Source organism: Neofelis nebulosa, chromosome 10, assembly GCF_028018385.1.
Source record: "Neofelis nebulosa isolate mNeoNeb1 chromosome 10, mNeoNeb1.pri, whole genome shotgun sequence".
NCBI classification, from domain to species: Eukaryota; Metazoa; Chordata; class Mammalia; order Carnivora; family Felidae; genus Neofelis; species Neofelis nebulosa.
Window position 1 is genome coordinate 1,045,001 of NC_080791.1, and position 17,363 is coordinate 1,062,363.

Here is a 17,363-nt window from a genome sequence, read left to right on the forward strand (position 1 = left end):
CACTGCTCCTTCCCCCATCTCTAACTTCCAGGAGCACAGTGCCTTTGCCAGTTGGGAACCAAAAATTCCAAGGTTCACGCTCCTGGCAATTAGCACCCAAGTTCCTTGGCCAAGTCCAAGACCTCCTCACTTGCCCAGCAGACACATGAGGATTTGACTCGTGATGTGAATCTCTCAGTCTGGCCATCTCACAGACAGGCTGAGCATTTTGTTACACACCTATCTCTTATACATTAGTAACTAGGGTTGTAGAGTACTTTCCATATGCTAGGAAGTATAATACTATTTAGTCCTCACAACATTTGTATGAAGTATTGTTAGAAATGTTTTTATAGTAAAGGAACTGAATCCGACAGATTTCAGGTATCTCCTTACGGGTCTTGCAATAATAAATGGTAGAGCTGGGGTCAAATCCAGGTACAAGGGCAAGCCCCATTCTCCAACTACAACGTTCAACTTCCTATTGACAATTAGCCTACACTAATTCTACCCATGCTCCGAGACATTTTTGTCTTGACCATCACGTCCTTGTATTTTTGCAATCATGAATGCATCTCCAAAAACATCTCTGAGTGTTGGGCCTTGAATGGCAAACAGATGTGGGGGATTTGTCATGATGCACAGTCTAGAAGGAGAGATGAATGCCAACAACTTGGATAGCACCAAACAGTGAGGAGAGCAGCTAGAGAAAGAGACGCGAAGACTGTTGGGATTCTGAGGAGAATGTCCTCATTTCCAGCTGCAAGACAACAGAGGGGTGGCATGTGACATAGCACAGAAAGAGATTTTGAAAGGGGGGGCTTGGGGCACAATGTGAGCAAATGTAGGGAGGTTGGAAAGCAGGTACTGTCATGTGGGAACGGTGAATGCGCAAGGTGGCTGCAGCATGCGACACAGGAAGACAGCCATGAAAGATGAGGGTATAAAACTACTGAGAGCTTCAATGCCAAGGAAAGGTATTTGGATATTATTTGTTGCAGAAAATGTAAACACTGCAAGGTTAAGTAGGAGAGTAATGTAATCCAAGATAGGCTTTCCAAATATAAATTTTGCTGCCGTGCTAGGAAAAATTAGAGGGAGCAGAGACTTGAGGTAAAGAGCCCAGGTGGGAACCTGTGTCATTTAGTTCAGCTAAGAGGGAATGACCATGTGGACCGGTGAGGAGGGCTCTAGGAATTCTAAGTAGCAGAGAGTGTTATCTGTCTTAGGGTATAGGCAGCTCCTAGCACAGGGACTTGGGTAGAATAAGTTCTTTGAGAACTGGGTGGAAGAAACTTGGTTCTTTGAGAAAATGGTGGGAAGAACAGGTCCCAAGCAAGGATAAAAGGTTCCTTTTCTACTTTCTAGAACGTGTTCTGTGGCGTACTGTTACTTGTGGCCTTGTGAAGTACCACATGGTCCAGATACACCTGTCCTTATTCTCAATCCTTCCCTTCAGGTGATCTGACTCTTATCATGAGTCTTCTCCTGAAAGGTTTGGTTTGTCCCCAGGAACACACCACTGAAGAAGAGCTCCACAAAGATGACATAACTTGACAAGAAAGATGGCTGCTCATTTCCAAGTGGGATAGGTTTCTAAATGAACCCAACTGTTTCTGGATTTCCAAAAATAGGGACCTTTTCCAAACATCATTAAATTTCAGAATATGAAAAGAAAGATATACCCTAAAGCAGTGGTCAGCAAACTTTTTCTGTAAAGGTTTAGATAGTAAATATTTTAGGCTTTGTGATTTCTGTGAGTACTTCTGTAGGAGGTACTCAACTCTGCTGTTGTGCCATGGAAACAGCCATAGATGGTACATAAACAAGGGGGCCTTGTTTCAATAAAACTTTACAAACAGGACTGGCTGGATTTACCCGTCGTCTGTAGCCTTTTGATTTCTATCCTAGGAAACAAGGTCAGTACTTAGCCTTAGGCTTTTCAAAAACCTAAATTGACCTAATATGAGGTAGGGAAATTTTAAAAAGGTCCATTTGTGTGGGTTTGAAATGTTAAAACCCCTTGGATGTGTGTATGTATCTACGTGGTGCTGCTAACATGACAAAGTTCACTCAGAAGCTGCATGTGGACATGCCCTTGGTTAACTTACTTTCAAAATTTGTGGTCCATGTTTCTTGTTCATCGAAGTGAGCGTCTCCCCCAATACCTGGGCCTGGCTGGAAGGCATGAGCGAGGATTCCATTGGGTCCATCAAATGGAGAATTGTCACCATGATCTGAAATAGAACAACCCATATCAGGTCCTTGCCGAGTCTCAGGTTAGCTCGGGAAAGTAAAACTGAGCTCGAGGGCGGAGGGCCTACCTCCTTCGTAAAAAGCGATATCGATGTCCGCTTTTCCCTGCGAGATCTTGGTGAAGGTCAAGGATGATGCATTAGCCCATATTTGAAAGGCTGTGCTAATGGCAGTTTCCACCTTGGCCTGGGACAACTGCGTGGTGTACTTCAGGATCCTTCAAAATGAGCACAAGGGGTGTCACCACACTGAGCTCATCCACCTGGGGGTCAGTGACATGATGCGCTGCCCCTGGACAGGGTCTAATGAGGGCTCGGGGCTGCGGACAAGTCCCTCCGTATCTTCAAACTCGGTGTCTTTGTTCCTAAGAGGAGGATCGTAACATAGCTCCCCTCTCAGAGGGCTGTTGGGGGATTCAATACATGTAGGGCCTTCCACTCGGGACTCGGCAGATCGTGGTATTTGACGGAGATCGTTCTCATCGGGATACGCGGGGAGTAATGACTAAGCCTTTGTCGAGGCCTGAAGGGGGTTCACAGAGGGACAGTCTGATGTGGCCATCGTCCCTTAGACTTGGAGGAGGAACACGAAAACTCCAGGCTTTGGGGTGAGGAGAGCCTGTGGGGTCTTTGCTCTTTCCCCCTGGCCTCACTCACTAGACTCTGGTCTCCCCGGGGTGGGGACACGGGGTCCCGTAGGTCCCGTGTCCTGGGGCAGCGCCTGGCGTGTCACACACGCTTGCGAACACCCCTAACGCGTCCCGAAGCTCGGGAATCTCACCTGTAGGTCAGGTTCGTATGTTTCCACCTGGGGTTTCCCGGGGTCACCATGAAGTCCCCGTTGTCAGGCACCCCGCAGCGCGGCTTCCGCATCATCTCCAGCGTTTCCTCATCTGGCTTCCCCGTCTCGTTCAAGCCAAAGAATCGCTGCATCTCTCTGAGCTTGTCCACAACCACACTGGTGCCGTTGCTCCGTCCGGACCGGTATCCGCCTCGCGGCAGCTGGTAGAACCTCTCCAGGTAATTCTGGGCCGAGACACACACGTGAGGGGACTCGCTCAGTCACCTCCGTCAGTGCTCCGGGCTTCCCGGTGTCCTTCCTAAGTCACTCCCAACCGTCTAACAAGCTGGTAGTCACGGGAGCAAACAGAGAGTTGCAGCCCGGTGTTGAGAGAACGCTGTCCCTTGGTCAGCACGGCCCCTCCATTCGGAGCTCCCGGGAATGTTTATACATAAAAACAGGTATGGGGCGCCTGGGTGGCTCAGTCGGTTGAGCGGCCGACTTCGGCTCAGGTCACGATCTCGCGGTCCGTGAGTTCGAGCCCCGCGTCGGCCTCTGTGCTGACAGCTCAGAGCCTGGAGCCTGTTTCAGATTCTGTGTCTCCCTCTCTCTCTGATCCTCCCCCGTTCATGCTCTGTCTCTCTCTGTCTCAAAAATAAATAAACGTTAAAAAAAAATAAAAACCATAAAAACAGGTATTCCGTAAGGGTTGAGGTCCAAGGCCGCATGCAAGATGGTTGTATGCAGTCAGGAGACTGGCTAGGCCTTCCTGATTTCTTGAAGTGTTTTAAGTTCATTTATTTTGACAAAAGGAGGGAGGGGTGTAGAGAGAGGGGGAGAGAATCCCAACGAGACGCTGCTGACACTGTGAGCGCAGAGTGGGATGTGGGGCTCCATCTAACGAACCGCGAGATCGTGACCTGAGCTGAAATTGGACGTTTACTGACCGAGCCGCTCAGGTGCCCCTGCATTTGTTGATGTTTTAAGGTATCAGTTGCATCAATGGAGAGTCTCTCTTACGTATCTTTTTGCTCCTCTAGAGAAGGTTTAGTCCCTGTCGCTAAGAAAGGCAAGTGCGTGCGTGGAGGGAAATCGCTGAGACGCCCATTCAAGTCCCAGACCTTCTGGATGCTTCACAAGTGAGAATGGACAGTTTCACGAGAGCTCCGGATAGGTTTGGGACAACGGCAGCATCATCGGCATTAGCCTCTTATCCACCGCAGATCCTCTGGAAGGGGCCAGGGGCACACGACAGAGCACAGAAATGGGGAAAGGGGGATTCACAGAGGCTGGGGTTCGAATACTAGCTCTGCCTTAGATTAACTGAGTTTTGGGGCGCATCACAGAAGTCATTCAAGACTCACTTTAGTGTCCACAGTGGGAACAATAATCCCCCCTTGCAGGGCTGCAGTGAGGTTGACATGAGACAGTGTTGGAGAAATGCTTAGCGGGGTGTCTTGTGTGGAGTAAGCACTCCGTGAGCTCTAGCTATTAGCCTGGGGCTTAGTGTTCTCACTGCAAGATATATTCAAGAACAAAGCAAAGGGAAAAAGCAAAAGAAAGAATGCTTTTCTACAACTGCAACGCTAAGAAAACTGCACGTGACAAATCGGTGACAGCGTTCCTGGTGCTTCTTCAAAATGTGGTCTGACTCTTGTACTGTGGGATGAGGGGAAAAGCTATGGGTTTGGCTTTGATGGTGCCCGGAATAGTTCGTAGACAGCCTCAGAATCTGGAGTAGAAAGTCTCACTGCGCTACGCATTGCTTTCTAGTTCCTTCTGATTTCCTGTCCTCACGCTCTCTAGTCCCCCTGAGATTTTTGGCTGCGAAGACAAGTCCGTACAGACAACACCGGACATGGAGTCACTGGGCTGCATAGAAGCGAACGGGGGAATCTTAGGTTTGCGAGAAAGAAAATCATTTAGTCTTGCAATTAAAACCGTTCCTGCTCAACGGCTCCCCAGCTGGAGGGAGCCCTACAGCGATATTTTTCCTGGGTTCGAAGAGCCCTGCCTGGGGCCCTCCAAACCCCTGACACGAGACGTTTAAGCTCAAACAGAGCAACTGCACAATTCCATTCCGGCTGATTTAACTAGAAAGAAGAAACAACCCGCACGATTTCCTAATAAGCGGCACGTCAACCACGCGCCTGCCGGATTGTCAACTTACCTGAACGACTTGCGTGGTCTCCTCTTCCGGGGATTCCCAACGTACCGGAAAGGCCCCGGAGAGGTGCAGGAGGAATGAGAGCAGAGGCAGAAGCATCGTCAGACTGAACATGGCCTTTCCCGCAAGCACCGCCATCCTGGCCTTGCTCTGGCCCTTGGGGCAGGGTCCTCCCCTCCTGGGTACCCTCCAGTTCAGCGGATCGGATGTCCCTCACGGTCCTCTTCTGGTCTCTTATAAAAGCTGTGTTTTGAACAATTGCCCCATCAGCAACATGAAGCAACACGGGTTAATGATGCTCGGAGACTTGTGCAAGGCCACAACGTGATGTGGGACTCCCCGGCGGGCTGGCGGTGTCCTGCAACAGAAAAACAATTGCAACTTGCTCTTCTCTGTTCTTGGGGTTTTTTGGTCAGAGATTTACTCTTGCCAAGCTGTCTGGTCTAGGGGAAGGAAGGGAAGCTTGATCCTGAAGTTCGAGAACAGCAGTTACCTGTGGGTTTCCATTTCCTAGGTGTGGCAGATGCTGGGGCCGGGTTAATTTATGCAGGGGTGTTGTTGGATTCATGGTAGTTATCTTGGGGCCGGGGATCCCAGAGACTCTCTGGATGTGAGGAGAGCGTGGCTGGGCGTGTGGTCAGCAAGCAGGGCCCGTGTGGGGTCCTGGAGCAGCTTCTGGGAGATGGGGGTTGGGCGTCAGTGTATTAGAGAATCCCCAGGCTGCAAGCTGGATTTTCCATGGGAAGGACAAAGAAAGCAATAGTGATGATGATAAGCGTACACAGTGTGTTGAGTACGTACGACGTCCCACACGTACCTGCTGTACATCTGTTGTGTCCGGCCATCCTCGCACGGCCTCGGGATGCTGTCATGTCCTGCATTTTGCAGAGGAGATCAGATCCGGAGAAGAGAACTTGTACGTCATGCACTGAGTAAGGGGGGTGGGAGGTGGCTCGGACTCAATCCAAGCGATGGGTCCTGAGACTCCGAGCGGGCAGGCACTCCAGCAGCCACACCTGGGAGCCCGGCTGCCCCACAATGAGCACCCGGTCCAGGCCTGCGACAAACTAGGGGACACTGGCTTGTGTTCACCGAGGAGGACGAGACGGTGTGTGTGCGTGTGCCCCCGGGGAAAAGACGTGGGGAGAGGATTTTCAGCCCCTGTGGCTGCAAATGGGCTGCACTGGTTTTGAGGGGCCCCTGGGCAGGTTTTAAATCATGTCACCTGGTCACAGTTATTCTGATGTACATGTAGATCATGTCACTAGACAGTCTTTGCGTGTGCTCATTTACATATATTTACATATATCCTGCAAGGACAGGTGTGTGGTGTATAAATGTGTTTGTCAACATGACCAATGTTTACGACATAGGACATGTGTTGATATGAAAATAGACCTTTGTTTGGGATGCTATATAGTACTTAGTTCGGGTCCCTCTAGAAGTTTCTCATGAGCTTTGGAAAAATCCAAAGAAATCCGTCTCAGGTTAGAACATATCTGGGCAGCAGATTAAGGCTCCTGGTGTAGATTCCTGCATTCACCCAAATGTTTCCTGTGACCCACCATATGCCAGGTGCTGTGACGGGTACTCGATTATGGGAGAGAAGGTCAGAGGGGTTGGGATGAAATGCTATGGGAGTCTGGAGGACAAAGCAATGGTGGGGGAAGGTGGAATCAAGGAAGTCTTCATGGATGAGGTCGAGCTAGAACTGGACCTTGAAGGGCAAACACGAGGCAAACGTGCACAGTTGCAGAAGCCCAGGCCCTGAATGCATGTGCAACCTCCTCGGGTTTTTCAAGCCGTTCTAAGGTCGTGATCGTGTCAACCGTCCCAGGCGCACAACTTAATCAGGATGTGGCTTCCCCCAGTTTATTTTTTTTTAAAGTATTTTTTTTAACGTTTATTTTTGAGATGGGGGGGACAGCATGAACGGGGGAGGGTCAGAGAGGGAGGGAGACACAGAATCTGAAACAGGCTCCAGGCTCTGAGCTGTCAGCACAGAGCCTGACGCGGGGCTTGAACTCACGGACCGCAAGATCATGACCTGAGCCGAAGTCGGACGCTTAACCGACTGAGCCACCCAGGTGCCCTGCTTCCCCCAGTTTAGATCTCTAGTGACAAATCCTCTGCCCACTAAGGTTGCCTGAACACTGGTCTACCCTGTGTTGAGATATTTTGATGCATTGGCTTGTTTACAAGGTTCATAAAGGCACTTTCTTCTGAACATCCCGGTCAGTGATTTATGCAAGAATCCAAAACTTGTGGTGTTTATATAAAGGTTATGCTAGACAGAATTCTCCAAAAAAATAAAAATAGAAGGACCTTATGTTCTAGTAATGCACTTCTGGGTATTTACCCAAGGAAAAGGACAATACTAATATATATATATATATATATATATATATGCAGCCCTATGTTTACTGCAGCATTATCTACAACAGTCAAATATGGAAGCAACGTAAGTAAGTATCCGTAGATAGATGGATAAAGAAGATGGGATATATATAATACAGATATATAATATATAGTGAAAATTATATATAATAGGATAATTATATATAATAGAATATCACTCGGCCATAAAAAAGAATGAAATCTTGTCATTGTGGCAACATGAATGGACCGAGAGTGCATTATGCTAAGTGAAATAAGTCAGACAGAGAAAGACAAATACCATATGATTTCACTTATATTTGAAATCTAAAAAACCAAATGAGGGGTGCCTGGCTCACTCAGTCAATGCAGCATGTGACTCTGGATCGTGGGGTCGTGAGTTCGACCCCCATGTTGGGTGTGGAGATTACGTAAAAATAAAACCTTAAACCTTAAAAAAAAAAAAACCCTAATGCACAAACAACCACAAAAACAGAAACAGACTCAAATATGGAGGATGAGGGGTGGCCCGAGGGAAGGGGATGGGGAGACAGAAGAGGTGGGTAAAGGGGGGAAGAGATACAAACCCATGGTTATCAAAGAGATAAGTTGGAGATGGGAAGTACAGTTGAGGAATACAGTCAGTAATACCGTAATGACCTTGTGTGGGGACAGAGGGTGGCAGGGCCCGATGCCGTGAACACATGGTTATGTGTGGACTTGTAGAATCATGATTTTCTACACCAGATGCTACTGTCATTTGTCACCTACGCTTCTGGAGCTGCGACGAGAGGTGGAAAAGACGACATAAGTTTTCTGGGCCTCCAGGTTTTGAGTCCTTCCTTCACACGTGACCACTGCTTGTCTGCCTGCCATCCGTGCCTCACCCCTTCTGATGCCTGGAGCCCACACTGCTTTCAGGCCCTCTACCCTCAGAAAATGTACTACGTGGAAAGGTCGACTGTCAGTCATTTACACTTTAGTGTGAATTTAGGGGCTATTTGCCTTTTAAGTCAACTTACTTGGAAAAAAAAAAAAGCAAACAATTTGTTAGAAAATGAAGGCTTTCTTCTGTAGAAGAGGCGTTTGGGATTGAGTAAGAAGATGGAGGAAATTAAGTTCTGGACAGAGGATCCAAGGCAATGGTGGGCCTCCCTATTTCTGTCTTGGGCAGCAACCTCGTCTGATGATCCGATATGCTGTCCCCCAGCAGCGACCGCAAGTTGTACTGTTGTAGTTCGCTTTTGCATCTTAGCCCCAAAGAACTGAAACTGCAAGATTTAGTCTGTTTTCTGTTTAATTAAAAAAAAAAAAATGGGTCTAGGCAGCCGGGATGGGCATAGGTGGCAGGGAAAGCCGGACATGTGGATGTGTGCCTGAATTTTGAGGCGGAGTGGGAGTTTGCTAACAGGAACGTGATCTGGGGTAGGAAACAAGGTCACCAAGCCTGGAAGTATACCCCGCGTGGCACACGGCTAATCTGCTTCATAGCAGCCAAGGAACGCGTCCTGTGCCTCACGCATTTTAACTCTGTGATCAGGATGGAGGTCTACACACGTGAGCCGATTAGCAGGGTGATTGTTGGGGTCGGTTGTGGTGAAGCGTAAATAACATTGCACTTGACATTGTGCCCAGTGGGCTCGACTTTTAGCTTTGCCACTTCCTACTCGTGCAACTCCTCACAGCTCTCCTGTTGTCGTGAGTTCCACACGTTGGACACCTCGCACGGCCTCAGGACGATTAGAGGAGACGCTGCAGGTGACCACCTGTGGACACCCTCCAGGGCGGTGTCCTCTTTGGGGGATGAACGCGGTGGCCGCGCTTCCATTTTGCGAACCGAGGTCGCAGTGTCGAAAAGCTCTTTTCCAGAAAGAGAAGTGTTCGCGGTTAAGCCACCAAGTGATGAAATAACTTCCATGCAGTTTCTGTCTGTGTCCAGAGCCTGGGGCAGCCAGAGGACATGTGGTAACTCCTTGTGCAGAGCACAAGTGGTTAGGATAGAAATCACTCCAATCATCATGAATGACCCCCTGTGCCGAGCCAGCGGTCTTTGCCGTCGGCGGAGGTAAAGGTGTGCGTGGGGCGTCTGGACTCGGTCTCGGGTGTTCAGTCTCTCTCACCTCCCGTAAGCTTCATAACCACCCGAGGAAGTAGGGGTTGGCATCCTTATCTTAAAGTTAAGGACAAGGAGATTCAGAGATGCCACCAAATGGGCCTTTCTGTGGATCCTTCCAAGCATCTCTCCCCTTTGCTCCCAGGGAGGAAAAACTCAAAACGAGGTAACCGTTCTCCCTCTTGGCTGACCCTCAGGATGTGCATTAAACTCAGATAGGTGCACCCCGCTCCAGCTGCTGCGCCCGAGTCTCTGGGGAGGTTCCCAGGCATGTGCCAATTTAGAGAGCATCCCGGGTGACTCAGAAAAGGAGTTCAGGACCTTTGCGGTGGGGAGCCTGGGTGGCTCGGTCGGTTGAGCGTCTGACTCTCGACTTGGGCTCAGGTCATGCTCTCAGGGAGCGGGAGCCCAGGGTCAAGCTCTGTGCTGACAGTGAGCTGGCTTGGGATTCGCTCTCTCTGCCCCCTCCCCCACATGTGCTTTCTCTCTCTCTCTCTCTCAAAAAAAAAAAATAAATAAATAAACTTAGAAAAGAAAAAAATCTTTGCTGCAAAGAGGATTGAGAACATATGACAAGAGAGGGGACCATCACACCTCCAGGGCTGAAAAGAATGAACAGTCACAGCCTACTGGGGAGCTCAGCAAAGCCCAGGAGGTGAATTCTGAACGTGGGCTGGATTTGGGGATGGAGGCTGGGGTGGATGGGTTGTGGTGGGTTAGGGCAGAGAGAGGAGGAAGGTTGGGTTGTACCAGGGGGTTAACACGGTTCCTGGTGAATGTGTGTCCAGCTTATTAAGACAAGCAAGTTGCAGTGGTGGCTGGAACCCAGCGGTGGAGGGACAGGACTGAGCGTCAACAGGCCGCTGAGAAGCGGCCGCCATAGGTTCCTGAGCCGAGTCAAGTGCAGGTAACCTTGGCCACAGCCTCCAGGACAGACCCAGGGGGGATGGAGTTTGGGTGAGGGGCATGGTGACCTGGGTCTTCCTCCAGGACGAGGAGACACAGCTCTAGGGGGCAGGCTGGATGGGGAGGAAGGACGTGGAGGAGGCCGGAGGTACCATAGCGTCACACACGTGCCCTGGGGCGTCCACACCGCTAACATCCAGGGCCCCGATGAGTGAGGGGGTGGTCCCGCGGGTGACAGGTGGGGCACAGGAGCAGCTGTGGCGGCCATGCGCGTGCAGGATGGCTGCAGGCGGCAGCGGGAGCCCCCCACCCCCACCCCTGCCCGGTCTTCCAGCCTGTGCTTCCTCCCAGGCGGAGCGCGGGGAGGGTGAGACCGCACGGATGGTGAGACCGCACGGATGGTCAGTACCTGTCCCCACCAGGGCACGATGCCACTTCTCTAGGCGGCTCTGCTGGAGGCAGGAAGCCTCTGAGTGGATCTCCCCAAAGTCTCTCTCCTCCCGTCAGCCGGCCTGGCCTGTGGCTACGGTTTCTGATTTCCTTTTTCCGGAGCGGAGTCTTTCCTGAAGCTTCTCCCGTCCGGTGTCCAGCCTCCCGGCCAGCTTTTCCGCGAGATGATGTCACCTGTGACGTCCATCACCCCAGGCCCCTGGGAACTGCCCCGCGGTGTCCGCGGACGTGCCCGCGTTTCTGCAGCAGCACGCACCCTGCCACACGGCCTGTCCTTGTCTGCCAGCAGCGGGTGTCCCCTGGGGCGGAAAACTAACCCCCCCCCCCCCCCCCCCCCCCGAGCTCCCGTCCTCGCGGTCAGCCTTCCTTGGGGGCTGGGGCCTGCTCTGAGCGCCCCCTGCTCGGCGCGCCCTCACACCACGCCCCTGCTCCGTGCGCCCCCTTCCGTGCACTCCCGTCCGTGCACCCTCACACCATCACACGGCGCCCCTGCTCCGTGCGCCCCCTTCCGTACACCCTCACACCATCACACGGCACCCCTGCTCCTCACCCCCTGCCCCCCGCCCCCCAGCCCATCCCCGCCTGGGTCGAAGGGAACCCCTCTGGACTAGCTCTGCCTCCCACCTGCAAAGTCCCCACTAGACTCTGTTCTCGTCTGGGTCAATAAATCTCAACTAATTTTTTCGGCCTAAAATACCAGAAAAACACAGCCTACCCCCTGACGACTGGTGTGTCCTGGGCAGTGCCCCAGCCTCCTCTGGCTGCTTTAACAAGTTACCCACGAGCTGGAGACGTTGGATCATCTCACCGTTCTGTGGTCACAGATCTGCTGGGGGTCTCTCCGGGCTACAACCCAACTGTGAGCAGGGCTCCGGTCCCTTCTGGAGGCTCCAGAGGAGCTGTTCCCAGCTTCCAGGACGGCCTGCACACCTTGGCCGTGGCCCCTTGCTGCGGCTGCAAAGCCAGCCAGCCTGCTTCTCCCCACCTCTTCTCCCTGTCTCACCTCCTGCCCCGACCAGCAAGGGTTTCTCCACTTTAAGGATTTGCGTGATTGGATTGAGGCCACCTGGATAACCCAGGTGGTTCCCCCATGTCAAGGTCCTCAACCTTATTCACACCTGTAAAGTCTGCTCAGCCACGTAAGCAAACGTGTTCACAGATTTCAGGGATTAGGCATCCTGGAATTCGGGCGTTTGGGGGCTCTTGTCTGCCTCCCGCAGGCCATCATTTTCAACGGGAACATTTTCAGCGGGAGGCCGTTAGTAACTGTGTGGAGTGATTGCGCCTGAGGATCTGTGGGTTGGCCTGGGGTTTGAGGAGATTATGTCCTAAAATCCCAGGACCACCTGCATCCACCCCCGTCCTCAGTTTGACTTTGGATAGGAAGACTGTGCCATGTAAATGTCTACTGGACACCCGTTATAGGCCAGGGGTTGTCCTCAGAGCCTTTGCAAAGTCACTTTCATGTTAAGCGAGTGATTCAAGGTCACCCAGCTAACAGGTAAATGGAGTTGGGGGCCCAGGTTTGGTTTTATAACGCCACCTCCGAAGCTATTTCTGTTGGAGCTCAGCGAAGTCACGGACCAGAGTTGACCTGTCATCTCAGGATTGTTTAAATGATGTACTGAGGTCACCATGGGGACCTTCCCCACGGGGACCTTCTGGCTCTTCCCTCTCCCCAGTTCTGCGAGTGTGATTGCCTAGGGCAAGGGGGTAGAGCCCGAACTGAAGAGCCTGGTGTCCTCACAGGCGGCCAGTCTCTCTTTTGCAGGTGGGGCCAAGGTCTGGAGGCCTGGGTTTGACCTTTCGCCACCCCCCACCTCCATTCACCCGACCTTAGACAGGTTCCTCAGTCTCTGCGCCTCGGTTTCACATCCCTGATGAGCCACTTATTGCCGCGGGGTCCCATCCCGAAGCCTGGGTCTCCTCAGTGGTGCCCCCCTGGCCAGAACGCTGTAAAGACTCCAGGCAGGTGCAGGTGTGACGGGAGGCGCTCAGCCCACCGCCCGGCACCCAGAGCGAGAGTGACCGTTTCCTGTCAGTCGTGTGAGAGACGATCTCCCAGGACAGCCGTGCGTCCTAGAGGCAGCGGATGGAAAGCAGGTCATAAACTGAAGTTCACAGGACTCACAAAAAAATCGTTGAAAATATTCTAGTAATACAGGACCACACACGTTTCTGTGAAAAACAATTTCAAACACTCCTAAGCACGACAGATCAATGTGATCCTCCTAAGCCTCCACTAGAGGTGACGGCTGTCATCGCGTTGTTCTCTCCACACAGGGAGTTTTCTGTGTGTTCGTGGCACATACGGGAGCTTGCCATGAGTTACGGGAGAAGCTTCCAGGACTCCGGTGTATCCAGTGTAAAATGCCAGACACCCCGGAGCTGGGCTCGTGGAAGCCATGGAAACCTGGATGCCGGACACCAGTACCCCCTGGTGTGGCTGGAGCTGGTCACGCCCGTGCGAGGCCAGGAGAGGGCGCCCAGAGTCCACTCAGGCAGCCCCTGAATGGGAACGTAAGCACAGACCGCCACCATCTCATTTGGGGAGGACGGGCCAGGCTCTGAACAAGGCAGGGTAGCTGGACGACTGGGCACTAGGGACTCAGCCAAAGCTCGTTCAAACGCAGTTTGCTGTGGGTGAGAACACAGAGCAGGGAATTCACGGAGCAGCCACGGAGTCCCAAAGCAGTTTTGTCCCTCAGGGACTGAAGAGCATCTTCTTGATGTCACGCTGTGGATAGCAGTTGTACAAGGTCACTGAGAGCCCGCACGTGGTCACGCAGTGGCCAGCACTCAGTGCCTGAACGTGCTTCACACAGGCTGTCCCCCCCAGCTGCCGGGCCAGGTCTCCGGGTGACGGGGTGGCCGGCACACAGGCTATCCCCCCAGCTGCCAAGCCACGCAGCTTTCTCACCAAGAGCAGCTCAGCGAATGCAGTGGATGCTGGTTCACAGGTGGACCTCATATGCAGGTCCCCAGAGGCCCAGTGAGTCACAATTTGCTTTGGAAATGGTAAAAGGAAAACATTTTGTCCATCAAATAACAGTTGAAGGCTTAGTAACTACCTACCACCAATAGGACAGGGCCCAGTAGAACCTGCGAGAAAAGAGATGTCTGTGAGGAGAACAGGACACCTACAAGTGCCTTCTGTCATGTGTGTCCCCTGCTGCCACCATGGTCTGAACCGCAGTCATCTCGTGCCCGGACACCAGGCTTCCTGCTTGTATTCTTGGTGCCTTGCGGCTTGTGTTCCAGCAGCAGTGAGCGTGCACTGCTTTGGTCAGCGTGCTCCTGGCTCCTGGCGTCCGGGTTCCAAGTCAAAGTCCTCACACCGGCCCATGGTGACCTGTCCGCTCGGCCCGTCTGCTGCCTCAGTTCCCACGCCTGGCTTCCTCGCTCAGCCGGAGCCACGCTGCCACGCGGCTCTCACGTGCACCGGGGTGCCTGTCCCCTCCTGGGGCGTCCCCCCTGGCTGGTGACCTGTGCCAAGCAAGCTCCCCCAGGCGACCAGTGCCCCGTTCCTGTGCTCCGAGTCTCCCCTCAAGGGACACCTGGTCTGTGAGTGCTGACCCTATTGCTTGCGACGCTATGGGGATCGGCGGACCCCCGTGCCCAACACTCTTCCTTCGCTCGTCCTGCGTGCTCCCCCTTAACGTGTATCATCCTCCTACAGGCTTTCTTTTTAAATTACGTTGACTCTGTGTCTGTCTTCCCTGAGCAGAAGTGTGAACCCCATGAAGACAGCTCTTACTATGTTGCCAATGCCGCCGAAGCGCATAAAGCAGCATCCACATAGTAGGTGGTCAGTAAGGACTTTTTTCACTTAATACGATATAGAGACTACTTAATATCATGACATTTGCTAGGAGGAAAATCCAGGCGATAGAAACCTGGGTACAATGTGTTTTCATATTCATAAAGAAAAACGTAAGCATCAAAATAGTACAAGTTTATGAGCCAAAATATTCACGGTGCTTAACATTGGGTGGTAACGTTATAAATGATTTATTTTTGGAATGTTTAGGGTTTTTAAAGTTTTCTTTCAATTTTTCTTTCTCCTCTTCCCCTCTCTTTTCCATTTTTCCCATTTTCTTATTTTCTGTTTTTTTTCTCCCCCTCAGGCCATACTATCCTCACTAGTCTATGTTACTCCTTTTATTATTTTTATCACTGTTTTCTTCTTTACCCACACCACACCTAAAACACGCCCCCCCCCCCCATGGAATATTACTCAGATATAAAGAAGAATGAAGTTAGGGCATCTGGGTGGCTCAGACAGTTGAGCACCCGACTCTTGGTCTCACCTCAGGTCTTCATCTTAGGGTTGTGGGTTCCAGCCCCGGGACAGGCCCCATGTCGGGCTCTGCTGGGAGTAAAGCCTACCTAAAAAAAAAAAAAAAAAAGGAAAAAAAAGAAGAATGAAATGTCATTTGCAGCAATGTGGATGGAGCTAGACAGGATTATTCTAAGTGAAGCCAGTCAGTTGGAGAAAGACAGATACCACGTGATTTCACTCGTACGCAGAATTTAAGAAGCAAAACAGGCAAGCAAATGGAAGGAAATAAAAGAAACAGAGAGCCAGCTGAGACCCAGACTCTTAACTATAGAGAACAGACTTATGGTCACCAGAGGGGAGGTGGGGGGGGGATGGGGGAACAGGTGATGGGGATTAAGGGGGCACTTGCTGTGACGGGCACCGGGTGATGTGCAGAGTGTTGAGTCGCGTTCTGTGCACCCGAAACCAGTATTACACTGTGTTAACTAACTGGAATTTAAATACAAACTTAAAAAAGGATTTGCCACCGAACAAAAACCAAATACCTAATGTATTTAATGTATATCCTCCCAGTTTCCTTCCAAAGGTTCATGTAAATTTGCATGTATCTCTTTTTTTTTTTTTTTTTTTTTTTCAACGTTTTTTTTTTTTTTTTTTTTTTTTTATTTATTTTTGGGACAGAGAGAGACAGAGCATGAACGGGGGAGGGGCAGAGAGAGAGGGAGACACAGAATCGGAAACCGGCTCCAGGCTCCGAGCCATCAGCCCAGAGCCTGACGCGGGGCTCGAACTCACGGACCGCGAGATCGTGACCTGGCTGAAGTCGGACGCCCAACCGACTGCGCCACCCAGGCGCCCCTGCATGTATCTCTTGAAAAGCATATGGCCCCGTTTTGTGTGTAAACTCTCTATTTTTATAAATGGCACTGGCCTTGGCTCTTCATTCTCACACTTGGCCTTCGAGTCAGTCCCTGCTGGTCTGGTGCTGTTTGGTGTGCGGCCCCCCACCGCTGCGTGGTATTCTGATATTTCGATCGCGTGCGGGGATGTGTCCCATCCCCCTGGTCAGCTCCCAGCAAAGGTCCCCAGGCCGCGGCCAGCTCCCTGTTGTCACCGACCCTGCTCTAACGGTCACCCTCCGACAATTCTCCTGCGGACCGTGATCGGAATGAACACCCAGCAGTGGAATCACTGGGGTTCGGGCAGAGTGGTGCCACCAGCTAGAATGAACATCTTTCCCCCGCCCCCCATGTTTGTACGAGCCCTTAGGATTACCAGAACTTCCAATTTCTGCCATTTCGATGGGTAGAAATCTACAACCTGTCTACATTTCCTATTTTTCTGATTGCACAGTTGGATATGCCTTTACCTGCTCTTGGCTACCCGGGTATACGGTAGAAATTTTGATGTGGTCGAGCCTATCAGCCCCACCCCATAGAGCTTCAGCGTTTTTGGTGTTGTTGGAGACCTTCTTCCCCACATTAAGGTGGCAAAAATTGCCTATCCTTTTCACAATTATTTTTAGAGTTGTGTCTTTCACGTTGAGATTTTAAATCCATTCGAAGTTTAATTTTGTACGTGGTTTATATCAGAGAGGATAGGCTAAATTATTCTAGAATTAGAAGCCCTGAATTCTTTAATGTCTCTCGAAGCAACAGAGGTTCGTCTCACACGTCCGCCATTGGTGGACACTGCCAATTCACTGTCCAGAACTAGTGATCTGACCCCAAAACACTGCAAATGGGCTGGAACGTGTAACCCTTCCCTGTGTCCAGCAGGAGAGGACCGGAAACACGTGGTGAAATGTATAAATCATGAACACCTGAGGAGAGATCTAACGCATCTGGGTTTTTTCCTGGATTCCATGCAGTCTTCTCCAGGGCATCGTATAATAATCCGTTGTTTTCCTTCGAGTTGGTGACGCTACCTCTGTCACACCAAGGACGTGTTTCTGGACTCATATTTGGTTCTGTTAGCTTCCTTCTATCTCTGCTTCTGTATCCATTCTGCGCCTGGCGACGCAGTGGTTTTGTAACATGTCTGGCGGGGGGGAC

General features: G+C 51.3%; 1 protein-coding gene across 1 annotated transcript in view; it reads right to left on the minus strand.

The window, feature by feature from the left end:
- The window catches only part of MMP8 (matrix metallopeptidase 8), a 13,767-nt gene extending 8,339 nt beyond the window's left edge, over window positions 1-5,428 (minus strand). The window contains exons 1-4 of the mRNA XM_058686481.1: window positions 5,186-5,428; window positions 3,016-3,260; window positions 2,304-2,452; window positions 2,091-2,216 (exon numbers count right to left, since the gene is read on the minus strand). Of these exons, the coding sequence (XP_058542464.1) occupies window positions 2,091-2,216; window positions 2,304-2,452; window positions 3,016-3,260; window positions 5,186-5,320 (655 nt within the window). The 5' untranslated portion in view covers window positions 5,321-5,428. The remainder of the gene's footprint in view (window positions 1-2,090; window positions 2,217-2,303; window positions 2,453-3,015; window positions 3,261-5,185) is intronic.
- Window positions 5,429-17,363: the final 11,935 nt, after the last annotated feature.